At 38.5% G+C, this 24,035-nt stretch overlaps 2 protein-coding genes across 11 annotated transcripts in view; one reads left to right on the top strand and one right to left on the bottom strand.

The window, feature by feature from the left end:
- Positions 1 to 145: 145 nt before the first annotated feature.
- LOC121641203 (cleft lip and palate transmembrane protein 1-like protein) lies at positions 146 to 6,281 on the top strand. The gene is made up of 17 exons (XM_041987195.1): positions 146 to 505; positions 1,135 to 1,226; positions 1,343 to 1,520; positions 1,624 to 1,745; positions 1,970 to 2,048; positions 2,153 to 2,270; positions 2,399 to 2,493; positions 2,661 to 2,745; positions 2,822 to 2,922; positions 3,012 to 3,062; positions 3,193 to 3,243; positions 3,335 to 3,417; positions 3,747 to 3,781; positions 3,876 to 3,931; positions 4,078 to 4,122; positions 4,277 to 4,410; positions 4,743 to 6,281. The coding sequence occupies exons 1-17, from the start codon at positions 305 to 307 to the stop codon at positions 4,801 to 4,803; spliced, it is 1,587 nt and encodes a 528-aa protein (XP_041843129.1). The 5' UTR covers positions 146 to 304; the 3' UTR covers positions 4,804 to 6,281.
- A 2,233-nt stretch (positions 6,282 to 8,514) lies between these two features.
- LOC121641085 (focal adhesion kinase 1-like) overlaps positions 8,515 to 24,035 on the bottom strand; it is a 62,177-nt gene continuing 46,656 nt past the window's right edge. For 6 of the 10 annotated variants that reach the window (XM_041986986.1, XM_041986985.1, XM_041986984.1 and 3 more), the window contains 11 exons: positions 19,546 to 19,623; positions 19,196 to 19,384; positions 18,642 to 18,767; positions 15,859 to 15,921; positions 14,059 to 14,098; positions 13,349 to 13,452; positions 13,115 to 13,123; positions 11,350 to 11,505; positions 11,128 to 11,208; positions 10,944 to 11,029; positions 8,515 to 10,617 (listed from right to left, as the gene is read on the bottom strand). In XM_041986986.1, the coding sequence (XP_041842920.1) occupies positions 10,491 to 10,617; positions 10,944 to 11,029; positions 11,128 to 11,208; positions 11,350 to 11,505; positions 13,115 to 13,123; positions 13,349 to 13,452; positions 14,059 to 14,098; positions 15,859 to 15,921; positions 18,642 to 18,767; positions 19,196 to 19,384; positions 19,546 to 19,623 (1,059 nt within the window). In that variant the 3' untranslated portion in view covers positions 8,515 to 10,490. The remainder of the gene's footprint in view (positions 10,618 to 10,943; positions 11,030 to 11,127; positions 11,209 to 11,349; positions 11,506 to 13,114; positions 13,124 to 13,348; positions 13,453 to 14,058; positions 14,099 to 15,858; positions 15,922 to 18,641; positions 18,768 to 19,195; positions 19,385 to 19,545; positions 19,624 to 24,035) is intronic. The other 4 variants (XM_041986988.1, XM_041986989.1, XM_041986981.1 and 1 more) reach the window with 2 other exon arrangements.

The raw sequence follows: 24,035 nt of genomic DNA on the forward strand, positions 1-24,035 counted from the left end.
TCCTGAACCCACTGTAGGCTAATGGAAATTAATTAGCGCAATCCTTTCTTTCTTTCTTTCTTTCTTTCTTTCTTTCTTTCTTTCTTTCTTTCTTTCTTTCTTTCAGCGTGGTCGTGTGGGGAGGTTTTTGTCAGCATCAGCATCCCGCCGCTAGCTGGAAACAGAAAACCGGAAGGATGCTGCGCCACGGAGGAAGCGTGGGGATTATATTATTTGACGCTGTCTTCAATTATATTCTGTTACGATTGTAACTACACTGCATCTTTACCCTTTTTTCTTGATTTTGGTTTTATCTTTGGTCGCTATGTTCCCATCTTGTTACTCTAAGCCCTCGGACAGCGGAGGTAAGAGGAGCTCGATCGCTAAGGTGCTGCTCGGGGTGTTTGTGGTGTATATGCTCCACACCGCCTGGCTGCTGTACGGCTTCGTCAACACCAAACCCTGCGACGGAAGCACAGGAGAGCTCTGCATCTACTCGTACTTGACAGGCAGACCAAGACTGCAGGTTTGCACACTTTTTTTTCACTCCTTGTAAAAAATAGTCTTGGCAAAAAGGAGGCAACATATGATATGATCATATGATCATTTAGCCAAAGAATAATGCAGAATACTGCCTGTTTCATCGAGTCATTAGCATGAAATTTTGCAGCATAAAGCTCAGTAAAGCATGGTGCAACATTAAAAAAATCAGGAGTGATTATTTTGACTATTAGGCTTTTCTGTTATAGAATAGAGAGAATATGGTTAACGTTAAAGGAAATAAAGGAAATAAAGGAAATAAAATGAGGATTCAGAACATTGTCAAATATTCATACACGAATGAATTATTAATCTATGGAATAATTATTTTAAAGATAATATTGTCTGTGAAACATCTGAAAATATGTGCTTTGATTAGAAAAAAAAACTACAATTGAATTTGTTTTCTTATAAAATGATTTTAAGTTAATCATCCAAAAGAGGTGTGAGTGGTTTAGTTATGAAAACCCATGCACATTTTCAAACATAGGCTTATTATTCTTTTTCTTCATCTTCCTTTCCTGCACCTTTGTTGTTTTTAAGTGTTTTATAAATAAAGTTGCAGTTACAGTTGCAGAATAAAATGTCTAATGCTTCCTGTTTTGTCGCCTACAGCTGAGTGTTTTTACCTGCCTCTTGCCGGACAACAGTCAGCTCAACCTTGCTGTAAAAGTAGATCCTTTTGACCCTCACCTTACATTTGAAAAGTGAGCTTAACATATTTAAATCAAACTAATCTTACTACCAGACCACAGAGTAACAATGACATTTTAGACTAACTGATGTTTTCTTTTTAATCTCCCACTTGTCTTTACTTCCACAGTCAGGTGAATATCTCCCTGCCAGAGGAGACTCAGGCTAATGGTACCTTGTATGCAGTTGTTTATGTTCACAAAGCTGGTGTTTCACCATTGGAAGATAGAAAAGAAGTCCACTATGCAGCTCAGCTCACCACCTACATCACTCCTCCCAACACAGGTGACCAGAAGGACACACAGAAGGTAGCACTGAAGTCATTATCTGCAAGGCTGCGTCATATTTCACCTTTACAGTTGATTTAAAGACCTAGCTGCTGATTATAGATCATTTTTGTGGCCCCATCAGCAACCTAGAGCTGAGACTCCTGTATCACATTGGAGGCCGCACTTGTCAGTCACTTTGATGTCAGAGGATTTCAGCTTCAGCAAGGCGGGGCTTCCCAGCGATGTGCGTCGCTACATGAGAGTGTAAGTCACATTAGGCTTTGAAGGCCAAACCCAGATGAGCAGCGAAAGAAAAAAAAAATGTGTGAAAATTTTCCTTCACAGCTTCACAGGGAAATACAATTTTAGATAAAAAATAAATTAAACATTTTGGATTTTCTAAATGTAAGTACTGCTGAGTGTGTATATTTGCTTACCTCTAGAGCTGCAGGATCTAAAGGAAACATGCTGTGTATCTTTCCTTACAGCTCTCAGGAGGGCAGACAGATGATCTACCTCCCTCTGCTGCTGGTCAATGAGCTCAGCTTCAGAGTCAGAGACCTCATGGTAGGAAAGATTCGCACAACAACTTTAACACACTCCATGAGTTTTCAGACTAAGGATCAAATCAAGGTGATTGTACATTGCATCAGCCATCCTCTCATCGGCAGGAGATCAGCAGCAGAACTGTGCAGCTTCCTCTGACTGTGTCCTATGAGGGGATCTCATTAAGAAGATTCAGGTTTTGGGTTCATCTACATGACATAGTTTATTCCCTGCGGCAGTTTGGTGAGCTAATAACACATTTTTCTTAAAGAGTTTAAATGAGATGTGGTGTTAATTTCATGCAATAGTTTGCCAGAACTTAATATGTACACATATCACATGTATTCCTTCTTGTGTCTGTGATTATAAAGGCTTCACCGAGGAGAATATAGATGAGATTAAAGAAACCTTGGTTGGCTCCAATCTGTACCTGTTAGTGCTGACTGCACTCATCACAGCTCTACAAGTAAGAGACTACCACACCAGCATTTTACCAGACTGTACTTACATGAATGGACCGTTTCATTTTGTTATTTTATCTCTCTTCTTACATAGATTTTAATGTACAATGACATCCCAGATGCATTTCAAGTCAAAGTATAACATATATTGGCATTTTTTGCTTTCACACAGCTCATCTGTGAATTTCTGGCCTTAAAAAATGACATCAGTTCATGGAGGAAAAAGAAGACCATGGCGGGAATGTCAAGGAAGTCAGGTAATAGCTAAACGTGGCTAAAAAAGGTGTATGAGAGACACCAAGAACTATTCTGTTTCCTCCTTTCTGTTTCCAGTTCTGTGGCGTTGTCTCAGCACTTTGCTGATATTCCTTCATCTGCTGGAGGAAACCAGCCTGCTAGTGCTCCTTCCTGTTGGACTGGGAGCTTGTGTGGAGGTAACTCGCTGTAACTGCCCCCTTTAAACAAATAAGAGTCAAACAGACCAAGAAGGCCAGTTTGAACCCAGTAATTTTCATCCCACCAGGTGTGGAAGGTCTTTAAAGTGTTTAAGATCCAAATGAACAAGAAGTTTCATGTGAGTATGCAGCATTTGCTCAACCATGTTCTCATTTGCTGCAACTTGTGTGCAGTGATTTAACTTGTTGAGGCTGTACAAGAGAGCTGCTAAGTTCAACTTTAAACATGGCTTCCTATCTTACATGCAGATTAACAAGATGGATGAAGAAGAGCGAAAAACAGTGGAATATGATGCTCAGGTATCCAAGTTTTTCTTTTACATTAGAACGCTGAGTTTATTCTCCTCCTCAGGCTACAGTTAATTGATATACTTCATGGTCCCCCTTCCAGGCATCCAGATACTTGTCCTACTTGGTGTTTCCTCTGTGTATCAGTGGAGCCATTTTCTCGCTAGCCTACTTACGCCAGAAGAGGTGAGCTGATAAGTAGATTTAACTTTTCTTCTTTGCCTCCATTCATCCCTCATTTTCTATACCACTTATTCCAATTCAGGGTTGCATGGAAAACTGGAGCCAAACAACCACTTACACACACACTCACTAGGGAGAATTTAGAGTGGCCATTTAACCTGTTCGACACTCTCCTGTTGCCTGTAGATGTGCTGAAATGTTTTAGGCAGTCATATTAAATATCATTAAAACAAACTTTACTCATTTAAATTTCACAAGAAACCTTTACATGTATTCATAAATAGTTTGCATTGTGTAAACCATACTGACGTGCAGTTGTGTTATGCTGACAGTTACTATTCCTGGCTGATCAATAGTCTGGTTACTGGTGAGTTTTCTCACATTCGTCTTTATGTCAACATCAAGCTTCCATATAAAGTACAGATAATGCAAACACTTTACTTTCCCTCTCATCCCCTCAGGAGTGTACGCATTTGGCTTCCTGTCTATGGCTCCTCAGATCTTCATCAACCACAAGGTCTGATAAATCAGAAGCAGTAAAAGCCACTTTTATTCATTAACAAATATTGATAACTGAGCTTATTGCTTAAATCATTTAGATACTGTTAGATGTTTTTATCAGCTGTCCCTCATCTTTCTTTGTCATCTCTGGGTGTGGGACAGTTGAGGTCTGTGAGCCACCTGCAGGGAACAGTGTTGATGTACAGAGTGAGTATCTATCCATCTCACTCACAAACACTAATGTGCTTCTGTATCTGAGAACAGATCACAGCTGTTTTGAAACCTTTTTATCAAAATGATTTAACATGTAGATTTAACCGCAGATTTTTTAAAGTTATATTCAATCAACTTCTTTCCACAGGGAGTGAACACACTGATTTCAGATCTTTGCTCCTGCGCTTCCCTTTTCTCCACCTCTGTCTCCTTCTCCTCCTCTCACCAACTTTCCTGCTTCAGAGACGAACTCCTCTTCTTTCTGTACCTCTACCAGAGAAGGTATGACAGCCCACTCAGATTACACAAACACACACAGCATGCTCTGATGGTATGCCAGTGCCATGGCACATCACAAGTCCTGAGATGAGATGAGAAAGTCAAACACAAGTAAAAAAAAGAAAAAAAACATCTTTTCAATGCGACAGCAAGTAGAATTCTTGTTACGTTATATAATATAGTTATATAGAAATATATATAACAACACGTACTACAAGAATTACAGTTCTCTTTTTCTATTTGGATCACACAATCTGCTTAAATGGATTTATCTGTGTTTAAAGCTCTTGATATAATAGTAATACCATCCTGCTTTTATGTCATCTTTTCACCAGACTTTATGTTTCCAAACCCAGAAGACGGGAGACTGTTACCAAGAAAGTGAAGACTCACTGAGAAGATAAACCTTGAAAAACAAATTGGAAACAATCAACCTTGAAGTTGTTAAACAGAAACACAGACAGGAAACCTGCCGGCATGTGCAACAGCATATGCTGACTGATCTTAGACCATCTGTTCTGCTGCAGACTTTATAATCATGGAGCTACTGCTGATTTTGGCTTGGATTTGATGGATTTTACTGTTGCTTCTGTAAAGAGTGAACTTATTTATCAATCTAACCTGGTTTTTACTTTTAATAACTACATCTGCAGCCTCAAATAATTTGTTCTGATGTAAGTGTTCGCTGTAAAGGATCAATTCCATAATTTAGTGCAGCTGAAAAGCATTAACCAGCACATTTTGCTGACTTATCTCAAATGCCTAATCACTGATTTTCCCTTTTAAAACCAACTTTAACAGATTTTTCTTTTTCCATAACTGTTTGCAAAGCTTGAATATATGTACAGAAAATCTTACACACTTGTTCCAGCATTTCAGAGACTGATGTTTGACTGATTCACAGTTACATTTAAGGGTAAATATTCTGGATTTGTTCTTTTTTTTTTAAATTTGTTTTACACACAATTTCACAAAGATGCAGTGCAACACATTTGTTCAAACCTAACAATGGAATGACCAGAATGTAAAACAAGGTCCTGTTGTTTGGACATGTTACTGCTTAGCAACATGTATGTTATGATCCATCTGCAGAGTTGCACGGATAACTTGGTCAGGAATACATTGTGGGGCCTTCTTGCTTGCATATTAGAAGGAATAAATGACTTACATTACTTTCTGGAGCCTGATGTTGAACTGAAGTGAAGGTACTTCTTTAACTGGGCTCTTGTGCAAGCGAACACATCAGACTTTGCTTGATGGGTGGATTTGATAATATTCATTTAATTTTATTCTGTTTTTTGATAAATGCCATTGCATAAAATATTTCTTTATCTTTGCTGTTGTATTTTATTCAGTGAGAAATTTCTATTGTAGTTGAGCTGCAAACCGGTCCTAGCATACTGACTTGGCAGGGTTACCGTAAAAAGTATGCAAAGTTAACAGATGCAAAAGGTAAGGGCTGTTACGGCCGGCATGCCAAAGGACAGACAATTTGAAAGAACTGGCCTAAAATGTCATGAAATACGATTGCAGAGAAACAAATGAATCATCTGTCATGTCTTGTCATATACCTTGTGGTGCAGATTAATTTATAAAAGATTTTAAATTTAAACCCACCTGTGACATTACACTGCATGGGAAACACTGTAAATGGATGCATTTGAATGTTTCTCCTTCTTGACTGAACTGCTTCAACTAAAATGTCAAACTTTTATTATTTTCTAAATTTTGATAAACGGGCCCAAAAAAATGTGTAAATATGTAAAATCTGCTACCAGACACTTGGAATGATATGTATGCTCGTGTCTGTGCAACGACGACACTGTCTGACTTGATTCTTGGTGTCTTTACACTTTAGTAAAAATATAAACATATTTGAATGTCCTCACTGTGTTTTTTTCAGGTTCTTCTCTAGGATATGAATATTAATTGAAAGCCCTTAAAAAGTGTGTTTCTGTTGTGGTGTGGGCATTCCTCAAACACAAGCTGACAAAGAGATTTATGAAGATATTGTGGCATTGCACCACATATCTTTTAAAAGTCTATTATCTGCTTTTACAAAAGAGCACTATAAGTTATTTTGAGAATTAAAAATAGCTTAATTCTGATCTCATTTTCTCAAACTTATTGAGCGCTTGGATTTGCGATTTAAATACTAGACTGCAACTTTTATATTTACACATTGTTAAATCCAAAGTTCAACTTGCTCAGGTGAAGAGACTAACATCTGTTAGAAAGATGCTGATTGGTTTTATATTCCTCTTGCTCCTCTTCTCTCCCGGTTAATCTCAGAATAATCATATTCTATATTTAAATTAAGAAGCTTAATATCGTTGCTGTCAGACACAAACCTCATATGTTTTCCTTCATAAATCAGTGCTATTGGTCACCCTTTATGTCTGTCTGTTGTTTTACAAATATTTAAGCAAAGATATATGATCTAAAACACAAGTTTGATGACATTATGTCCAGTTATTACAAAACCATACAGGTTTTTTCATTTTTAGAAAAATGACAGTTTTGGAGATATGAGGTTTGTGCCTGACAGCAGCGATCTTTATGTTGTGTCACAAGTTTAAGTCTAATTTAAAAATTAATATTTTAATAACTGTTCAAATTAGTAATACAGGCAAGAATGAAAACTTTGTTGCTCCATATGTGTACATATTTTATAGTTTTTTAAAACTGATAATGGGCATTATTTCACTGCAATACCTAGCTGTTAAGTCCCTCAAGAAAAGCCCCATTGCATATCATCCAGGAGAAAAAAAGATGATTTCATGTGGAATTTAAGGATTTCATGTGTGAAACAAAGTTTTATAATTTGGAGACAATGTGCATCTAAATAATTTGAAATACAGGCATGTGCATCACATGTGCATCTAAACATTTGTGGAGGAAAAAAAAAGTATACATATATATATATATATATATATATATATATATATATATATATATAAACAGGAACAAGAACGCATTCTCTCGCTTGTTTACCTGAAGAGTATCAGAAGTCAAAGTACTGGAATGAACAAGAAATCTCTTTATTCTGCATATTCTCCTTTTGCTTCAAATTCTTGTTCAAGTTTAGTGTAAATCAGCTGGGTTATTTTTGTGCAATCAAGCTAACACACCAGAAAGGCTTTTTATTTATTTATTTTATATCTCTGACAGGTCAGTTCCAGTTTATGTGAAATCTAAAACTGAGACAGTCGTGACAACAAGAGAAGTAACCTGAAAGATTTGATAATGAATGAGCAGATCAAGGGTCTTCTTGTCCAATTTGTTAGCTGTAGAAAAGATGGATAATAATCAGCCATACATTACAATTAACTTTATGCAACTTAAAATACTAATTAACATTGAGCCATAATAATCTTGTTTTCTGATGGTCTTGCTACAGATGCAACTGAAATTTAAGCAACCTTGCTCAGGATTTCATGGCATGCAGTTTTTCACTTTATCTTTAGTTTGACTTTGGATCGTGTTTCTGTGCAGTGCTGAAACAAACGCAGAATGCAACCAGAGCGTTCTGGAGTGTCAGCAGCCACACACGTGCATGACCAGCTGCATGTTTTTTAGAATCCAAATTATTTTATGACAGCAAATCTAACCTGGACTGTTGAAGCATACTTTAAAGCACTTATTTGCTCCATACGACCTCTAAAAATGAAGAGAAACAAACATTCGTGTGTTATTCAGGTTTCATGAAAGCCATAGTGGTGAGAGTACCAGCAAGGCCACGTGCAAGGGAGCAGCTTCAACCAAAACACCGCAGACTGATGCAGCGGCTTTTAAATTCAGTAAAGTCAACTCCATTCACACACACACTGCATTGCTTAGTCTAACTGTCAGCCTTTAATTATTACCGTTACACTGAGATTCAGATACACCAGCTCTACTGCAGAAACCTTTAATAGTATTGTCTCTGTACTATCCTTAGCGTTATGTAATATATATCCTCATGTTAATACTTAATGGAGTTATTATGCCTATGTTGTTAATACTGAAAGGAATTTGAATGTGTGATATAAAATAATCATGTTTTTATGATCTGGATGGGAAACAGAAGCACACAAACAACATGGAATAAAAAAAACTAAATCATATAACATTTCAACATAATTTTATTTCATTGTTTTTTCATCCTATTTGACAAGATGGCTGATTGAGCCAAGAAGACAAAATAAAAACCAGTGTTTACTAGTACGAGTTCTGTACAATTTACCAGTGATACACACCAGTATAGCTTACAATATACCAACATGAGCATTTACGCAACAACATTGACATAAAATAGATTGGTTTTTTTTTATGTGTGTATATTCTTAATTTTTTTTTAACATTTTAATCCTTATAACACCCAGACATTTGATAGTTTTGTTGCTGGTTAAACATGGAAATCACATCTGGGTAAAATAGAATTAAAAAGTTAGGATGTGGGGTGTTTTGGTGCTGTGCAAATATGCTCTTCTCCATACCAGTATGTCATGCTATACCAGTACAGTCACCAGTATGTTTCATATTAGTAGTATGTCATACTCACTGTGGGATTATTATTAACAAAGATCTGTGATTTGCTGTACTTTCAGCTCAGTGTTATTATTTGTTTGGTTTTTTACGTGTTTGTTTTTTGTTTTTGTGTGTGTCCACAAGACAAGTTCCAGTCGCGGGGCTCCACATTTAATGCGTGTTTGTTTGCCTGGAGACTTTTGTTAGGAGGGACATATTGAAAGTGTCTCATCTGACATAGACAGGGACTGACAACGGTTCCAGGTGTGAGGTTTATTTGTGTCTCTAGGAAATAAAGTTTGTGTGAAACTGTTGAGTCATTAGACCCATAAAAGTGTGATTCCAGACCTCTACGTGGTCTTCTTCTTCTATATTTTCCCCCATTTATGCAGATTAGCCTTTGCTGGGACTGAGTATCTGCTTGTATTCCAAGTTGCAAACAGTTTTTAGTGGAAGAAGATCGTGACAGCTAAAACACAAAAAACACGGAGCCAGCCAGTAAAGATGGGAAGTAGGAGGTTTTCTGCCTGTAGTGTTTACCCAGACAGATTTGAATTCTTCACATTTGGAGTATTTAAAACCTGCTCGGAGAGGAGCTGAGGAAGACCGCAGGAAGAAACGACCACTGAGAAGGAAAAGTGAGTGAAATAGAGAAGAAAGAAGAGGATAATGTGCTCTTTCTCCAAGCAGTAGAGTGGTGCTAGACTGTCCTGAAGTTTTAATCCGCCATTTCCGTTCCTCCCTCCGTCTCCTCTGTAATTTGAGTTTATAAATAAAAGCTGGTGAGACGGAGGGAGCACAGGAGCAGATGGAGGAGGGACAAAGCAGGAGACATAAAGGGTGGAAGGCTGCTTTTCCAGACGCAAACCAAGCCTGTCTTCACTGAGCGCTGTCGTCTCAATGTGTCCACTCACAGCATCACACGTGACCAAAACCAAATAGAAAACATCTAGTTTGATTCAACTGAGAGGAGAGTTCTCAACCACAGGCGAAAACATATGATCTAAGTCGACGAGCACACCAACATGCCTGCTGGCAGAAGTCCACTCGCACTGTGAAGTTTCATAAAGATATGTTTCAGATCCATCCATGGACTCCACAGAGACATCCGATGCCAGCAGCAAAAGTTCAAACAGCTCCCATGTCAGATACTGTCAGACATTTTTACACGTGTCAATCCTCCAGATCCAGAGTTAAAAAAAAAGAAAAAAAAAATCAAATCCTGTCATCCTCTCTGTTGTATCTCCTCTCATCACTGTAGTCCAGTCCAAAGAGAGTAAAGCTGCCAAGTCTCTGATTTAGGAAGCGTTTTTGCTCTGTTCTTGTTTTGGGAAAGTCACAGTGGTTGAGAATTTAATCTCAGGCTAACGAAGGATTCAACATATAATGATTTTTCCTGGGGTGTGATCACAACAGAGGAGTCAGCGTTCTCCCCATCAGTGTAAAGCAGTTGTATCCATCAACTCTCACATTTCAGGACTGATGTCACTAATCCAGGAGTCTGCAGTTCTCCGCCACAAACAGATGCCATAGAGGTGCTGAGGCTCCTGTTGGTAAGCTCAGTTGGCGTGGGGCTAGTGTGGGCGGGAGTGGGCCATCATCTTGAGACGGGATTGATCGATGACATCCAGAAGGTTCTTAGCATCAACAGCAAGAGCGTGAGCCGCTGTCAACATCTGCTTCTTGTAGTCCTGCTGGAGACTGAAGGGCACAGATATAGACATTTATCATGGAGCAGAATTTCATCGGTGGAAAGAGTACTGATATACTGATGTGTGTAAAATCAACGTGGCTTAAAAAAGCAAACACAGCTTTCAGTTAGAGGCTAAAATTAACCCTGTACATTACTGTTTTTCTGTTTTCTATCTGTTAAGATCCAAACTAAATATTTTCTTTTATTGAAACAATAATAAACATGCTCTGACTGCTTGCATCAAACAAATAAATATAACACAACTACTCTGGGCCACAAACAGCAGGCAAGCAAAGCTATTCTTTGTATTTATTCTTAGGTCATTGATACCTACCTGGTCATCACATATTGTTGGGCTAACTTCATCTTCCCAATCAGCTCTGCCAAGTCAGAGTTCAACAACTTTTGTGCCATCTCGATCTGATGAGGAAAAACAGAGCACAACACATCAAACTGATAGGAAACCTGAAAATGTAAACAGTCCTACACAATATGTGTATTAGAATGTGTATTTCTACCTCTCTATGTGTACTGGGTGGAAGTTGAGGTAGTGTCTCATCTACTGTGGCCAACAGCGTCCTCAGTGCCAGACCCACATCCTAAACAACAGAAACATACATAGGATTGTTTTTAGGAAACATGGATCAGAATTCAAATATGTAATAAGGTTGTAAAAGGACTTTTTTTTTCAAAGTCTCATTAAACAACAAGTACTGAGTAGAAGGGTGAACTTGAGTTACCTTGACCATGGGTACGTATTCCTCTGGAGGTGCTGGCTGAATCTTACTTGACATCTCAATCACAGCTTTGACCAATCCTGTCACGTTCTCGTACACTTTGTCATTCGAGCGATCCAGATTGGCGGTGGGAGGGGGGCTTATCTCCTGAGGCTGTAACTGAATGATAAGAGGGAAGAAAGTAGTGAGCACCAGGTTCACTGAATAAATAAATACCTCAGAGAAAACTTGGAAGGACTGATGAAGGGACATGGGCAAAAAAAGCAGCTCTTTGTTACTAGAGTTACAAACACAAATTCTGTCTTGGCTATAGAGATGCAGATTAATAAGACAAGGTCAGTCTAATGGTATAAACTAAGATAATCCTAACAACATAAAATCAGGCGTATAGAAATTGCTAAAGGGCACTTACTGCATTCTTTCTAAGACAGGGGTGGCCATCGTCGGTCCTCAAGATCCACAATCCTGCAGGTTTTACATGCATCCCTGCACCAACACACCTGACTCAAATTAAATGGATCCAACAGCCTATGAGGATCTGCACAATGACTCATTAGTTTAAGTCAGGTGTGTCGGTGCAGGGATGCATGTAAAACCTGCAGGATTGTGGCCCTTGAGGACCGACGATGGCCACCCCTGTTCTAAGATATAGTAAGTCAGGAGTAAAATTCTGAGTGAATGGATGAATTGGTGCAAAATTTGGATTCTTGATGCACAATGAACTAGAGTTATTAATACTGTTTGGTAAAGCACTTGGATCTAATTTTCAACAAGAAAAACACAATATAAATAGATAAAGTTGATGTTCTAATGTTCAGCTGTCAATTCTGGCCACTAGATGTCACTGTCACACTGTGTATGAATGGCCGCAAAATTATTTCAAAACAAAGGCAGAAGCATTTTTAAACAGATTGCAAATAGTACTGATTCTCTTCACTTGGGATGTTTATATGACACTAAATAAAAAATTAAAAAAAAACTAACTATTGTGTTAGTCTAATTAAAACTGGATAAGTTATTCTGACCCAAATCAAGTAAAAGTGAATATCTGAAATCCAAATTAACCTAACCAGATAATGTGGTCAGAGGTTGAATCACTCCTCCATGTATTTGTTCAGCTAGACTTAAATAGACTGATGCATGCGGCACATGCTCCAAACTTCCATCTTTTTGCATTTACTAACAACCAGTAAAGTGTTTAGTTTTTTTTTCTGATGGCTACACGCCGCAGAAGTTGTGAATAAACAATAGTTACAACTTCAGTTCAACTCATTTTAATGACTTCCTGTGCAGGCACACAGGGAAAAAGATAGTATTAATGGTCAGGTTGAGCTAAAATTGTAGCTTCATCTGAATGTGCATGTGACCGTGCCAACTACCCCTCCTGCTGTGAATCTCCCCCACCTGACCACACAAGTCTACTGTTCACATTCTGACTGCACGAACGCCTCAAATCGGATACTCGTGTCAACAATTTCACTCTTTCCTTTAACTTTAGGTCACATTTTAACCACTCTGCTTTCAAGTTGGAAAAAGGGGTGTAAAGACAGTTTAATTATTTGAAAACCAATTAGATCTGGATGTTAGCTTAGAGGGAAAAGACTAATAAGATCATGTACACGTCTGGTATGACTGCAGGAGTGAAATCAGTGTGTCTAAACGTTAATATTACAGAAGGTTAATTAGTTGGACAGAGAAATCGAGGAGCTGACAGACCGACTGGGACACAAGATGCACAGTAAACACACACAGACAGTGTGCTGCTTACCCGCCAGGGCTAGGGGTCAACAGTAAGGCAGAGTGCAGGAGGAGGAGGAGGAGGGGGGAGGAAGAGGGAGCAGTAAATGAAAAGAAGATAAAAAGGAAAATATTAATGCTGTCAGCAAAACATGCAATGTGTATATTTGGTAAATGTATTTTAACACGCTGCTCTTTCAGGTGTTCATACAGAAGTGAGTGTGATTTTTTTTTTTCTTTTAAGGATTTGCATTTGTATGTGTACCTTCACTCCATCATTGTAGCTGTCTCCAGTATTTAGACAAGCCAGACTCCCCATTTGACTCTGGGCCCCGGGTCGAGGTGGTTTCTTTGGAGGGGCCGCATGCTCTGCAGAACACAACACATTAAGGTGAAAATCACTTCATGCTTATTGCAGCTTTAAACAAGATGAAAACAGACTTAGCTTTGCTGTTGTCATTATCTTCACTGTGTCATTTTTGAAAAAAAATTCTTAATTGTTTGGGATTTAGGGACAAAATGCAGCTCCTGATACAAAAAAATGGAATTATCCTGCAAAACAAACATCACTCTAATGTAAAACCTTCTCAAACTGAAGCTTTGTACGTTTTTCTTTGTGCTCTAGTTTAATAAAATTCACTGAACAAACTGAGCTTGCTATGCTCTTTGGGTCCATATATTCTGCTACTGGTTTGCGCTCCTGCAGGACAAAAGGTTGCAGTGCTCAGAATCCAATCTGTCAAACCAAAGCAGCAGACTGTAACCTCTGCAGACAGACAGTGCCACACATGCTGACACTCGATCTGCTGTGTCAAAGACATATAGGACAGAGATAAACCATCTGTATAGCAAGAGGGAATAGTGTAGAATGTGAAATAGTATATGTGTGGGCTACATATTTTGGAGATAAAAGATAGAGCAGAGTAAAACAATAGTGGTTGTGTGATGTGTGGATTATGGGAGCCTGTCTATTACCTGTTTTTCCGACGGGCTGGTATATGTGCTGGTTTCCTGTCTGCACAAACAAACAAAACATTGGTTCAGCAAGTGCACAGTTCCAGAGATAATCAAAAGCTCTGCAGGAAATTAGAACTTCACAGCCACAAAACCATCAGCAGAAAAGAGAAGAGACCCCATTTTAATTCTATCACACAACGCCAAGTCTCAATTTGTACACAGCAAAATCACAATCGTCTCCACTTGAAGAGCGATGTTTTCACTGGCTGTGTGGTCTGTGTTAGGACTCAGGAATAACAAAGAGGTGTTTCCTTTCCTAAAAATGGAAGATGATGCACAGTGTCTTCAAGATTTGATGGCTGTGAGCAGAAAATGATGCCACAAACTCTCATAACATATTCGCTTTGTTGTATTATTTCTGATGGGGGAAAAAACAACAAACAAACAGCACAGAAAGCCTCAAAATCTTTGGTGCCATCGAAGTGTTGTGGTCTGACAGCCATGACACCCAAAAATACTCCACTACAGCAATTTGTGTGCACACACACATGCATGCACACACACAAACTAGGGAGATTTTCCCACCACAAACCACAACCATTCAATGGGAGGAGGACAAGCACAGAGATGAATTACAGAGACAGAAATATCTGGCCTGTGGCAACTTCAGACTGCTACAACTTCTACTGGCATCAGGAAAATAACATACATCAGCATGACTCCAAATCTGGGAAAAAGTTGCACTAAAGCTATGCTCGACCTCAGAATGAAGATCCAGGATCAATAAACAACAAAAGTAGAAAGGCTTCAAGAAGTAATGAATTTAAAAAGCTCATCATAGTGGGGAGAAGTGAAGTTTTTCCAGCCATAAGGCTGTTGTAGCATGTAACCACCAGCGTGTTTTGTAAAGTAGTGCAAATAATTTCAGTAATATCACAGTGCACAATTTAAAAAGTGATGTGGCTTGATTTGTTAATTTTTTTTTTTATAAATGACACAGCCAAGAAACTCCTACAATAAAAGCAATTTATGGTTTGGTAAAAAATTTTTGAAAAAACTGAATAATTATAGTTTTGCCAAATAACAGCCCAAAAAACATAGAGATTCAGTTTTTGACTAAATGAGACGATAAAAGTTTGCTCCCCGAGTTATGCCAGTAATCTTATTGCAATCAACAGTGGCTAGCATGTGAGGGAAAAAAACAAAAAACAGAGAAGCTTCTTGAGGTGTGAGACTCATACTTATAGATAATTTCTTGTGAGACTAGATCCACCATATTTTCCTGTAATTAAGCTTTTCACACCCTTGAAGTTTTTACTATGTCAGAGGAAGACAGAGACTAGTAAACTACTGACCACACTACGACAACATTGAAGCAGAAAGACGACAGGAGACCATTTTCTTCTTTTCTAAAAGGCTTCTATTAATATCCAGTGATGCTGTGAGAATTCATTGACCCTGCATTGCTGACCCCACCCCCAAGAGGTCACTTCCTCTCCCTGGATTGATCCTCTTAGCTCGAAATCAAAACAAACACATGCAGCGGCCAAATGCTGGGACTCCATTCAGGACATGGAATTCAGTCAACATTTGTCCTTATCAGACATCCTCCTTTCTTAAAAACACAAACAGTTCAGAAAAACTGTCGCAAATGGTCGTGACTCTGACAGTGAAAGTTGGAAAGTAACAGTTCGGCCCAGCTGGACAGTTTAACTTTCATTTAACACTTATTTTGTCATTGGATATGGATAACTGATGCTGAGATGGATAGAAAACAGCTACTAATAAGTAAAAAATATGTTTTAAAAAGTTACTTACCGGGGGTTGGAGTCCACTCTCTTCTCTGTCCAGACTCCCTCTAGAGCTTCTTGTGTCTGGTTTCTAAAACAATCACATACAGTCACCAAACATAGATCTCGATATATCAACAGCAGTCACATTCAGAGCTGGTTGTACTCTTAATAAAAACGGCAACCAGTAGGATCTTCTAAATCATTACACAAGATTTTTACCTGCAACCTAGATTTTCTTTGGTGGGATAAAGCATTTTAGGGTCTACTGTCAGCTCACTATCCTCTGTTTTAGTCAGATTTGTGAGGTATAGTGTGCAAACTTTCATTTAAATCTTTAATCTCTTAACTACTTTTTACACTTTACACTTCTGTAACTTAACAGACCAGAAAATACAGGATCTAGAAGATCCAGCACATAAGGAATCATCCATGAGTATTTATTCTTAAATACTTCCAAACAAAGCCAGAATCATAGTCTCCTCTACACATGCAACACACCCAGACCAATTATTAGCTGCCCTTTCACGCACCCACCCACACATACCAGTTTTCCAAGACATGACTTGAAGACCAGCATTGCCATTGAGTTCATCAAAAGTTTCCTGATGGAAAGTTTGTGCCCTTGATGCTGGAGGTGTTGTGCCTTGATAATTATCTTGTGATCTTACAGAACCTATCTGCCTCTGAGACCATGTAAATGTCTCCCTATCGGTCTGTATCCTTGTCTGTGCCAGCAGCTTCATCAAGAGAAGAATTGAGATTCCACTCCAGCTTCCTGCCTCCAGCACACTTATATCTGACTCTGACACACGGAGAGAGGGAAGGAGAGAGGGAAAGGAGAGAGGGAGGAGGGAGAACGGATGGAGAGCGCTGCCAACGAGCTGTCAGTAAGCGAGCATGTCTAGCCTTCTTTCCCAAACCCTCCTGCCTTTCTCCTCCCCTTCACACTGAAGTAAAGTTGTTATAAAAACCAGCCAGCCTATAACAAACACTTTCACATGTGCATGCTCACACACATATACACACTTAATGCCTCCTCAGTTTTTCAGTGATCTTGTGTGTTGTCGGTTAGTGGTTATGGGTCAAAGACAGACTGTTGACTGGGCTGTCAGAGTCTGTAAGCCTATCATTAAGCCTGGAATTCACACAGGCCACACCTGCGTACAAACTCACACACACACACTCGCAATAAAATTCTTGAGCAAAAAGAAAAAAAAAAAAACAAAAAAAAAAAAAAAAAAATCCAGACAACTACTTCTATCACCGTTCACAGAAAAATGCATGAAACATGAAATGCTCCCCCCTCCTGCCAAACCTCTCTCTGTCAGTGGGTCTATCTATCCTAAATAATACACAGTTAATCTCTCAGATGGCTTCCAATCCTTTTTTCTTACTTTTTTACTTTTTGTATCTTAGTTTTTACCAAACAAGCAAGCAAATTTCCACTGAATCATTTTTTCAGTTGCTCTTGGTGTAAAAGAAAAGACTGAACTCATTGTAACATCTTTTAAAAAACAAAAAGTGAAAAGCAGGAGAAGGAAAATAACTTTTGTGCACATTTTATATGACAGAGGCTCCAACAGGAGTTCATTCAGGAGGAATCTGAAGCTGGTAAAGTTGTACAAAACAAGAATGTGTGCTCATGAATCTTAGCAGGGGGCTTGACTGTGTAAGCAGTAAAAGGAAGTGAGCTGCCACTGAAAGAATCCTGTTCAGAGTTCACCAAACTGGGGAAAAAAATCTAGCCAATCTTAGTGTTATATTAATTATATGTATTCATAGTTCCTACAAGACATGGGGTTAGTAAACATGGAGGAGGCATGTAATACGCACAGAAATACTAAAGAAGGTGTGCTTTTGGTGAAGTCATGGCACACAGTAGCAACAAACTTTGTTTTCTCAAGATAAATTATCTTGTTATCTTGAGAAAAAGTGTTAAAACAATAAAACATGTAAGCCCGGCTGCTCTCGGCTTTTGTAAATATCCTTGCACTAGAAGAGGAACTTAAAGAAAAAGTTAATTGAGGATTTAGTGATGTTCAGACATTCCTGCCGGCTTTCATTAAAATATGACACTGTTTGGCTAACTTATGTGAAAATAGTAAATTAATAATTTAGTAAATCATCTTAACCAACAACCACATGCTGCAGAGTGACAGTATACTTGGAATAGATCTGATTAATTTTAGAAAACCACTGTTGGATTTTGTCACCAAATTAGTGAATATTTCAACATCAAACCTGTTTAATAAATTTTCATTATTCTCTGTGCTGCTTGTGGAAATGCAGTTCTTATTGTTGGTTTTTCAAAATTTTAAAATGACTTTGCTTTTTCTTGTTTTGAGTATAATTTATTATACTGACACACTGATGACCCTTAAATGCATAATTATATAAACACAAAATAAAAGGACAACATGCACTGAGTGATTATGATGGAGCATGCACATCACAGCAAATGAATAAATAAATAGACATCAAGACCACGAGTATAAAAGAGCGTATGGATCTTATTTGTGTACTTGTGCATAGAAATGTTCCAAATTAAGTGAAAATGCTGTTTATTTTTCAAATATGTTTGCTTATTTGATAATTAAACTCATCCTGATGTGGTGAAAAAAATAGAAAATGTCATTTTTAAGTCTGGAAACTCAGCAAAGCTATAAACTTAATTTCATGTCAGTTGTGCTACTTGTGCCTGTATTAAGTGAACCAGACTGAAGCTGCAGTTAAATGTACTGATGCAGCCTTTAGTGTGGTGCATATGTCAGCTGTGCATGAGTTCACTTTCTGCTGTGTGTGTGTTACCAGCAGCCTCTCCTCCTCTTCCAGCCACCTCTGATCTTCCTCCATCTGATGCTGTTGTATCATCAGTTGTTCCTCCATTAACAGACCCTGCTGGCCTACACACTGCTGCATGTCTACTGCCACGTCCTACGCACACACGCAAACAAAAGTGCAACAAAAGACAAGCAGAACGTGACAGACATGCGCACCAACACAGAGAAATACATAAACACGTACAAATGAAGAGAAACATGCACACACTCGCAGACAAGACGTGAAGACAAACAGTCACATACACCAGACTGATGAGAGGATGAAATGATATGGTGGACACACTCAGACTAAAAATAATGAATGGCAATGGGGTTTTGATTTATTCCAGAATATATATAATTTGGTAGTTTTTTTTAAGTAAATTTGTATGCAGACAGTGACTTTTGAGTAGATATTTTTCACTGTTTGCTGAATATTAACTGTTAATTTTGTGCAGTACAAGAAAAAAAGAAATAAATCAACCAGTTTTACCAGTGTGTGTATACATGTGTGTGTGAATTAATGTAAAATTGGTCCCCTACCTCCATTACAGAGCCCCACAGTGCCATGTCTGGTCCATGTGGTTGGGGAAGGTGCTGCGCATGTGAATGTGCGTGCACGTGGTGACGAGGGTGCGTGTGTGCATGGTGTGTGTCCAGTACAGCAGCTTGTGGTGGGTACAAGGCGCTGGGCACCGAGGGGAGGGTGTGGGGGCCTGGATACCCTGCCATCTGATGCCAGAGGGAGGACAGAGACAGACACTTGATAATTTTAGTATAAGTTCTCTGTAAACACATTATTTTTATTAAAAAAAAAAAATCAACTTGAGCTTATTTCTAGATTTACAGTAACCACAATTCAAGTAGCAGAACTGAGCAGGTTGTTTACATACCTGGTAGTGTCCAGGATGCTGGGGACTGGGATAGAAACCTTCACTGGAGCGAGGACTGGGATACCCCGGCCTACTCGGCTGTAGACAGAGACAGTTTAAAAAAAAAAGAGAGAGAGTAACAGAAAGATAGAAAAACAGACAGATGAAGGAAAAGTAAGACAGACGTAAGAAAAAAGAGGGAGAAAGACGAACAAAAATAGTAACGTAAATCTTGCGAGACAACACATTGCAACAATCAACACACAAACCCAGAGGAGCTGTTTGTGTGGCCAGGTTAGCTGTCAGTCAAAACAGGGAACACCCACTGGGCTGCAAGTCCAGCAAGCTGTTAGTCAATCTGGCACAAAATACTGTTTTTATGTTACAAAACGACACCACCCATGGATTATGAGTGAACACAATGTTATATTGATCACTGGTTAGATGTAATGCAGGTGTGTAAACAGTGTTGAATGTTCACCAAAGACCTCTCTTTCAAGCACATTTTCAGACTGTAAAGGCCTAACTGCTGCTGAGCAGTCAGAAAGAGAGAATTAGTGCAACAAATGGGAGTTTCTCCATCGTGTGGCATTTAATCCAGAGGAAGATAAGCTTCTGCTGGGTGCTGCAAACCAAATACAATGAGCTTGTAAGGAGACAGTGAGCCTGATACTTGATTTTATCCTATTCTAGTGCTCTTAGCTAAAAACAGAAGTGCTTGGTGAACCCACAATGTTGATTCTTCCGTTGGCTGACTGGGATGAAGGTGTTCAAAGTTTCCCTTTCAACAATGGGGGACATTTTCTAAATAATGCAACACAGGAATCACTTCCAGCGCAGCAACCGCTACCTTCCACAGTCTCTCATAGTAGCTTTCTCTGGACCACACCTCCGACAGCAAGACAAGCACAAAGACACAGGGAGGGAAACAGAAAGCAAAGACAAACCAGGAAGAATGGAAGGAGATAAGGAGAGGACAAAAAGATTAAAAACAAGGAGGGGAGAAAGAGAAGCAGACAAGACAAAAACACTGAAGATGTGACGTACACTAGCTCTGAATGTTAAGACACACTGAAACAAAACGATGGGGACAAACAGCATGTCGGGCTCACACGTGGAAGGACACCGGGGTTATTCATATTTGGATGATCAAATCTGCACCAGCAGATTCACTTCCTTATGCGATAGACATCCACTGGTGTGGGATGCTTCCCAGGAAATACCCGGTTTAAAAACAGAAAGACACACAGAGAGAACTCACTGACTGGAGGTTCATTAGACTGGACTGTTGTACTGAAATATAACAAGTGTTTACTAACTGAGAAACCTCCGTGTGAATACCTGTATGTAAATATAAATGACCCCACACATTAGTGGCTTTCAATTTAAATCTTTAAATACCAGGTCAGTACTGGGAGTGTCCTGGTTGCAATACATGGCACATGTGCCAGAATGCTGTTGGGGTGTTCAGTTGTTGTCTAAAATGCTAATAAATGAACATTTATGGAGAGAATGAGAACTTGCTTCTTTAATGTTTTGAAACACGAATCCCAAAAGACCCTTAAAAAAATGTAACGGTATGAATTTGCCTTTGGGTTGTATAAATTTAAAAAAAGGGAAAAGATTTCGAAGCAGCACAGAAAAGGTACATAGAAATCTTTTGTTTTAAATTATTCTATCATTGTGAAACACATGAACCAAAAACAGGCACGTAGTCAGACTACGTAACTCTAACTGAACCTTGAAGGAAAGCTGTGTAGCACAGTGTAATTAAGGTTTCCTTTTATTTTGTGTATCACTCTAGGCACAGCTCACTGACTCCCACACAGACACATCCATCACCACTGAGGGCAGCAGTGCAGGGCAAACATACAGTAATAGCTCTAAAACAGGAATGTCTCACAGACACTTGTAGCAGGATTATGTTCTGGCTGGTGGAAAGATTTAACCTATGTCCAGCTTATAGTCAAACAGAAGACTGAATGAAAGTGACTCATGTTGCACTCAGACCATTTTTCATTACCGATTTCATTTGGCACTGGTATCAGATTTATAACAGTTGCTTCCTTTTTCCTTTAAAAAATACTTTGAAAGCTTACATACTTTCCATTGGGTACATAGGTAGAGATTGTATGGTGGTACGCCAGCAACCAGTGACTAATTCAAGGTGACGTTTGTATGACCAGACTGAGTGGTGACAGACATTTCAACTGGCTCTTTGGGTATTTATAGTCACTGTCTTAATTCAACACTCCTGGCATTCTCATAACCAAATATGTTACTGGGATTTAATACAACACCGAATTATACTGCAAGGTAAATTAAACTCTCCTCTTTGACATGCCTAAAACCTAAAGAGTGGAGAGATGGTGTGACATAAAGCTGCATCAGTTCAACAATTTCACTTTGGTTTTGTCTTTAACATAATTTTGATCTAACAGCTGCACAGAGGACTTTTAATTTTCCTTTCCCGTGAATGTTCGGTTCTTTAAACTCATCATCTGCTGTTCAGATATTTTATGTTTGTTACATGAGTCCAACTGTTTGCCCAGCGGATTTAAGGTTTATCACAGGCATCCTGAACAGGCTAGAAATAGGATGCAATAATCCAAGGAAGGAACTATGCCTGACACACACAGGCAAATATAAGTAGCCACATTCAATCACAACGGACAGAGAACATTTCAACGGCACGTCCCAGAGAGACACCGCATGCTGCCAGGATAGTTGTAGAAACATGCTGATTGAACCAGGCTGAGAAAACACAAAAATCAAACTACACGAAGATGGTTTGAGGTTGGTGCTTGATGGGGTATATTAATATTAGAGATAAAAAAAAAGGTTGCAACATTTTTTTCTCTTTTGAGCACTGAATTTTGGCCAGTAAAATAAAGACTTGGATGTCACAAGTTTTAACAACTAGTCTGTGAAAAAATGTACAAGGTGTACAGGTGAAACTCCAAAAATCTGAATATTGCTCAAAACTTAATTTATCTCAGTAATTTAACTTAAAAGGGAAACTAATATATTATACAGACTCATTACATGCAAAGTGAGATATTTCAAACATTTGTTCATTATAATTTTGATGATTATGGCTTATAGCTTATAGCTTATAGCTTAGTGTTGTTCTTCCTCTCAAATGTAAGTCGCTTTGGATAAAAGCGTCTGCTAAATGACTGTAGAATAGAATAGAATAGCTTATGAAAACCCAAAAATCAAAATCTCTGAAAATTAGATATTAAATAATAAAAAAAAAAAAGGATTTTGAATACAGAAATCTTGACTATATGAAGAGTATAGTCATGCATATGAACTCAGTACTTGGTTTGAGCCGCTTTTGCATGAATTACTGCCTCAATGTGGCGTGGACGTTATCAGCCTGTGGCCCTGCTGGGGTGTAATGGAAGACCAGGATGCTTCAGTAGTGGCCTTCAACTTGTCTGCATTGTCTCATGTGGCTCATCTTTCTCTTGGCAATGCTTCATAGATTTTCTATGGGGTTCAGTCAGGAGAGTTTGCTCCCCCACATTTTTGAATGTCCTTTTCCTCACTATCCTCTCCAGGCTGTGGTCATCCCTGCTGGTTCTGCACCTTTTTCTTCCACAATTTTCCCGTCTACTCAACTTTTTATTGATGTGCTTTTATTTAGCTTTTTTCAGAGCATCCAACTTCTTTAGCAATTACCTTTTGAGACTTTACCTCCCTTGTGAAGGGTGTCAATGATGGTTTTCTGCACAACTGTCAGATCAGCAACCTTCCCCATGACTGTGAATTTTACTGAAATAGACTGAGAGACCATTTAAATGCTCAGGAGTCCTTTGCAGGTGTTTTGGATTAATTAGCTGAGTAGAGTGTGGCACTTAGAGGCTACAACATTGAACCTTTTCACACTATTCTAATTTTCTGAGATTTTGATTTTTGGGTTTTCATAAGCTGTAAAGCCATAATCATCAAATCTATAACAGATAAATGGATGAAATATCTCACTTTGCATGTAATGACTCTATATATTAGTTTACCCTTTTAATTTGAATTACTAAAATACATTACGTTTTGCACGATATTCTAATTTTTTGAGCTTCACCTGTTTAGATATGTTTGAATCTCATTAGGAAGTCTTAAGCCACAGTAATGCGGGTATGATGAGACATAAATGAGGTGTGTTTAAAGACAGCGTCATGAACAGTCCGCTGATAAACACATTTTTTTTAAGTATTAAAGATCAAGAAACCATTATTTTTTTACCAATGATGTTATCATAAATACATCTGAAAGTTTTACGTTATTTTACACTTAATAACTTCCCAATGACGTAATCATATCACCAATAACATGAAGGAAATTAAAATGATTAAAATCCTCAGGAACATGGATTTTTAAAAGCTCAAAAGAAAAAAAAAGTTACATCTTTTGATAAAGACGTATCGGTTTTGTTTTGCTGTAGTTTAGCAGCACGCCACCTGCCTTCAAAGGTGTGGACATGAGTCTTTCAGCGCAGGTTGTTGGCA

This window comes from Melanotaenia boesemani, chromosome 6, assembly GCF_017639745.1.
Source record: "Melanotaenia boesemani isolate fMelBoe1 chromosome 6, fMelBoe1.pri, whole genome shotgun sequence".
NCBI classification, from domain to species: domain Eukaryota; kingdom Metazoa; phylum Chordata; class Actinopteri; order Atheriniformes; family Melanotaeniidae; genus Melanotaenia; species Melanotaenia boesemani.

What these genes read in the sequence shown, in the direction of transcription:
- LOC121641203 (XM_041987195.1), top strand. Translation starts at nt 305, where the DNA reads ATGTTCCCATCTTGTTACTCTAAGCCCTCGGACAGCGGAGGTAAGAGG. An exon ending in GTGCGTCGCTACATGAGAGT is followed by an intron (nt 1,746 to 1,969) that starts GTAAGTCACATT and finishes CTTTCCTTACAG; the next exon opens with CTCTCAGGAGGGCAGACAGA. An exon ending in TTATTCCCTGCGGCAGTTTG is followed by an intron (nt 2,271 to 2,398) that starts GTGAGCTAATAA and finishes GTGATTATAAAG; the next exon opens with GCTTCACCGAGGAGAATATA.